Source organism: Solanum verrucosum, unplaced genomic scaffold (assembly GCF_900185275.1).
Source record: "Solanum verrucosum unplaced genomic scaffold, falcon-dt-bn FXZP01000126.1, whole genome shotgun sequence".
Lineage (NCBI taxonomy): Eukaryota > Viridiplantae > Streptophyta > Magnoliopsida > Solanales > Solanaceae > Solanum > Solanum verrucosum.
The window spans coordinates 141923-147667 of NW_026020033.1; the positions used below are offsets into that span (position 1 = coordinate 141923).

The following is a 5745-nucleotide window of genomic DNA, read 5'->3' on the forward strand; positions in this document are numbered from 1 at the left end:
TCAAGGTATGATGGCTTATTCATTCATGGATCCCTTTCATCCATGAATCCCCAATGTCTCCGCCAATTGTGAAGATGAATCCCCAATTCTAGTTAGGGATCCTTCCTATATTGTGGGTATTGTTGTATGTTGATCCAATTGAGTGGATAATGGTTGTTTATTATTGTTTATGATGTAATACATGTTTTTAGTATGATTATACATTTATTCTTGATTAATCTAAGATTTTAGGGTGAAATTCATATAGTTTGGTTTTATGCCATGAAAAAGGAAATTGAGGGCTTAGATGTGACCTTCTAAGATTGATGAATTACTTTATGAATTACTTGAGATTAGAGTACCTATGTATGAATTGCTTAAAAGTAAAGCTTGTAGACATGGGTTGATTAGAATAGGGCTTATATGATGGATCATGATTTAGTAGTGTTGAGATTGAGTTTGAATGATGATATATGACTATAATTGGTTAAGAATGAAGCATGTGGTTAGATTATCTTGAGAATTAGGCATCTTTGATGACCATTTGGGGTATTGATTGAGGGTAAGGCTTGTAGTATGAATGTGATTTCTAGGGCTTTGAGGGTAAAAGCTAATATGAATGAACTAGGAATGTTAAGGCTTTAAGAGTGAAGTTATTATGCATGTTGAATCGCATATGGTATTATTGTGGAAGGACTTCACTCACATGACCTATATTATGAGTATATGAGATCATGCATGTAATGATTTTATTACTTGAATTGTGATTATATCCATGTCTAATGTAGTCATTCTAGATGTGTTGATTTGATATGAGCTTAGAACCTTGAAAGGGCAACATATGATATTATGTATGTTATATGAAGGTTAAGTATATGCATTAAGAACACTTTGAAAGTAAAGTGATTATGACTATGATGTAAATGTGGTGTTGTTAAAAGGCTATTCTCACATACATCCTTATGCATGACTATGAATGAAGTGTCCATGATTAGGATAATGTTATTGTGATTCATTGAAAGGTTATTCTCATGAACATATAATGAACATGATGTGTAAGGTTTTCTCACATAATGAAGATTCTAACGTGGAAAGGCAATTCTCACCTAATTGAATCCAATGTTACATGTAGACATGGACGGTAAAATGTTATTCTCACGCGTGATCTAATGAGTTGTTCTAATAAAACAAGATGAATTAACAAGTACCCCATGGGAATTATGCTTAGCACCGAGTGGATATTGATGTGAGATGGAAATTCTCTCGTCAGAAAGGGTGTGTTTCTAGAAGGAATCTCTCCCGTCAGAAAGGGCGGATTCCTTGAAGTAATCTCTTAAGATGGAAGCTCCCCAATCAGAAAGGGCGGGTTTCTAGTAGCAATCTTCTTATCCCATAAACTACGTGCCCCGGTAGGTTATTTAGCTATTGGATCCACCTAAATCTAACACGCCATGGTCTTACCTTATGCAAGTAAGACAACCCTTTTCGATATGGGTAACACTGGATTCCATGTTAAGCTCACATGGTCCATGTCGGTTAAGGCTAATTCCCACTATTACAACAAGACCATGAATTATGAATTATGGTTACCCAATAAGCTTTACTTAGTATGAGTGAGATTAATGGGGTCTTACTCATGCATTGCACAAGTATGCTTTGAAGGTAGTCATGATATGTTCCTATTATGTTATGAAGATATATGTAATAACATGCTTATGACTTATGCTTATGTTATATGCCTATTTCGGTTATTGCTATAGTTTCTTTCCAATACATGTGTGACTAAAGGTGAATGCTCCGTTGTCTATGAGAAATAAGATAAGGATGAGGTGAAAATGGTAAGTATGATCATGGTGGCCAAAGGGGATATTTTGCATGGATGGGATTATGGGGTCTTATCCATGCATTGCACAAGTAAACTTGGAGGTTACTATTGAAGTGGTTCTCTTATGATAAGAAGATCTAAGTATTGACTATGTATAAGAACTATGCCTTATGATGACTAATGATTACATTATGTTTATGTTGGAGATTTTTTTTATGATCATGTTGTTATCTATTATGACTATAGCCTATGTCTTATGATGGTGTCTCTTATGTTTATAACTCATGTTATCGTCTCTTATGACTATGGTATGTGTCTTATGTTGACTAATTCCTTTTCATGCTAATCTTGATGATTATTCTAGCCATCATATTTAGTAAATTATTGTACTAACACATACTTTTTCCTACATTCTTATCAAATGTAAGGTTTGGTGATATTTAGTTCCATTCCCGTGGCTAGGTTTGTAGTAGAGCAAGGAGTTGAAGACTTTGTGAGTCCTTATAGCATCGAGGATGTGATCACCTTTACTTATGTCGTTCTTTTATGTTTTATACTCATGTATGGGCTGCGTCCCAAAGAGTTATTCAAGTTGTTTTAGAGGGTTTGAGACAAAGTGTTATAGACTTACGATTGTTTTTATAAAAGACTTCGACTGTAAAGAAAAGTTCTAAAATTTATGCATCATTTATGTTTAGTTTATGTTATGATATGCTAAGGGGCTTGTATGATACCCTTTGGGGTTGAGTACACCTTGTTATAACTAGGCGGTACCCCTGGGTCATGACAAACTTGGTAATCAGATCACAAGGTTTAGAATGATTCTAGGATTGTCTCAAAACCAAGTCTAGTAGAGTCTTGTTCATAAGTGTGAAGCGCGCCATATTTATGAATGGGAAGCTATTAGATGATTAGGAAACTTCACTTCTTCATTCTCTAAGTAATGCTATAGAGTTTAGCTCTGTTAGGTCTTTCTCCTAATCCGTGCCCTATAGTTTTCAGGATATGACGACCACAAGGGCAAATGCTAGAAGGAATGAGGAAGACGTGGTGGATCAAGAGGTTCCTCCCCAAGCTCCTCCTCAAGCTTCAATTGATCCTTTAGTTGAGAATGTTACTCATGCGGAGTTTAGGTCGGCTTTTCAAGTTTTGGATCAAGCCATGAAGGCACAAGTTAATAGGGAGAAAAAGAGGTCTAGAATGGATGATGATAAGTCCTTTTATGATGGGTCCAATGGACATGGTCGTTCTAGGAACCGATAAAGGTTTTCTAGACAAGGTTCTTCTAATGCTCCTAACTATAAGGAAGAGAGGGTGTCTAACCCTAAGCCACCTGGAATTAGTGATGAGTCCCTATGGCCTACTTGTGCTAGGAGTGGAAACAGACATGAGGGTAGATGTTTAGCCGGTAAGAAGGGTTGTTCTAGTTATGGTGAGAGTGGTCACAAAATGCGGAATTTCCCCAAGGCAAAGGCTAAAGGAAGAGATGATGCTCCTAAGTTCAACCAAGAGAGGGTGTCTAACCCTAAGCCTCAAAGAGATGGTAGTGGGGTTTTATTACCAGCATGTAGTAAGTGTGATAGAAGGCATGACGGTGAATGCTTAGCTGGTTCCAATGTTTGTTTTGGTTGTGGAAACCTAGGCCACAAGATAAGGCATTGCCCTACAATTTCTAGAAATGAGGGAGATAGTCGTCGTATATCTCAACCCTACCCTTCATCCGGTCCAATTGGTTTAGGTGTGAATGCCCCTAAGCAAAACTGGTTTTATTCACTTCAAGTTAGAGGTGAAGAAGAGTGTGCTCCCAATGTGGAAACGGGTATGTTGATAGCTTCTTAATTGATTGTTCATGCTTTAATAGGTTTTCATGTCATTTTTGTGATGTCTTGGTTGCACTCCTACTATGGTCCTATGTGATTGTAGAACCCGAATAGTCAAATTCTTAATTCCCTAATGAGCTCTATGCCATAAGTTGGGATTATGCTTTGTCTTATGATTGACTTTGAGGGTTGCATGTTCCACCTAGTTAAGGTGAAGGAGAAAAGTGTATGTGTTGACCAACTTCAAAGAGGTAGTTATCTTTTTAAGATTGATCTTAGAGTGTGGATCCGACCTTAGTTGAATTGAAATAAATAATGCTTAGAAAGTCCATTTAGGGTTGCTCCCAAGGGGGAGATTATGTGCTTAGATAGCAAGGTCGTTATGTGCTTATGTGTTGCCATGATTTCCTTATATAATGCATGTTCATGAAAGCTTGTGATTTAAAGAAAATGAGTTTACATTATTTATTTCCTCATGTTGTAGTGCATTGAGTACAAGTTGTCTACTTAACTTCATGAGATGAATATATGAGCATGCCTTAGTTCGGAGTTGAGAGATTTCTCCTTGAATGATTGTTTTTTAGAGCAAATTTTGTATGAGCTCCATGAGATTATGTGAGCATGTTTTAATTCTGAGATGGTAGTTCCTCCTTGAACATGACTAGTTATGAGAATTTTTTGCATTTTGGGTTGTTAGAGGTAGTTCCTACTTCCTTGTGTTGCATTGAGCATGTTTAGTTGGGAGATGAAGTTCCTCCTTTGTTTATGTGCATTTAGATGAGTTGCATGAATGATGGGTTGCTAGTCTAGAATCGTGACCTTAAGAAGTTCCTAGAATGTCATTCGAGGATGAATGTTCCCAAGAAGGAAATATTGTAACACCCCGAAAACTAGTAGGTCAACTAGAGCTTGACGTGATGGTTAGAGTCATAGATTTAACTTCCCGTACTTAGAAATGAAGGGTTTCGGGCAAGAACTTCAAGGTACAACTCCCCAGGACCAACCATAGGCCCTTGAGAAGGACCCTAGAACTGCCCAAAAATAGTGCCACCCACGAGGCCATCCACACCCCGTGGTTAGACCCACGCCCTATGGGAAGCCTCGTGGATGAGCACCCTAAAGAGACTGCCCAAAATCTGCCTAAGGCAGTGTCTACGGCTGGACCCACTTCCTGTGGATGGGTCCACGCCTCGTGGATAGGGGCATAGGGGCCAAGCCTACCTTGAACACTTGCAGCCAACCAACCCATAATTGACAGCACGCCTTGTGGGTCCACCCACGTCCCGTGGGCGTGGTCTCGTGGATGGGGAAGTGAGGAGGTTTAGGTCGGTTAGTGAAGGGATTAGTGGAACCTTCCGAAATTAATAAGTTATTAAGTGATGTCATTTTACCCTAGTTTAGACAAACGATATAAGGACTTTAGACCCTTAATTAAGCCATTCCAAATCATTATTTCAACTCACCAAAAAGAACCCAATTCCCTCCATCTCAAAAATCATCTATTTAGAAGAAGAAGAAGAAGAAGAAGAAGAAGAAGAAGAAGAAAAAGAAGAAGAAGAAGAAAAAGAAGAAGAAGGAGGAGGAGGAGGAGGAGGAGAAGAAGAAGAAGAAGCAGAAGGAGAAGGAAAAGGAGAAGAAAAAGAAGCAGGAGAAGGAGAAGGAAGAGGAGAAGGAGGAGAAGGAGAAGGAGAAGAAGGAGAAGGAGAAGAAGAAGGAGGAGCAGAAGGAGGAGGAGAAGTAGGAGAAGGAGAAGGAGAAGAAGAAGAAGCAAACTAGGTCAAGACTCCATTTTTTCAAGCTTTCTAGTCTTTGTAATCAAGTTATGATGGCTTATTCTTTCATGGATCCCTTTCATCTATGAAGCCCCCATATCTCCCCCAATTGTGAAGATGAATCCCCAATTCTAGTTAGGGATCCTTCCTATATTGTGGGAATTGTTGTATGTTGATCCAATTGAGTGGGTGGTTGTTTATGATTCTTTATGATGTAATTACATGTTTTTAGTATGATTATACATGTATTCTTTATTATCTAAGAATTTAGGGTGAAATTGATATAGTTTGGTTTTATGCCATGAAAAAGGAAATTGAGGGCTTAGATGTGACCTTCTAAGATTGATGA

At 38.2% G+C, this 5745-nt stretch overlaps 1 protein-coding gene across 1 annotated transcript; it reads left to right on the forward strand.

Moving 5' to 3' along the window:
* The first annotated feature begins 2809 nt into the window (after positions 1-2809).
* On the forward strand, positions 2810-3643 carry LOC125821604 (uncharacterized). Its single transcript, XM_049501022.1, has 2 exons — positions 2810-2997; positions 3079-3643. Exons 1-2 carry the CDS (start codon positions 2810-2812, stop codon positions 3641-3643), a joined length of 753 nt encoding a protein of 250 aa, XP_049356979.1.
* The last annotated feature ends 2102 nt before the right edge of the window (positions 3644-5745 follow it).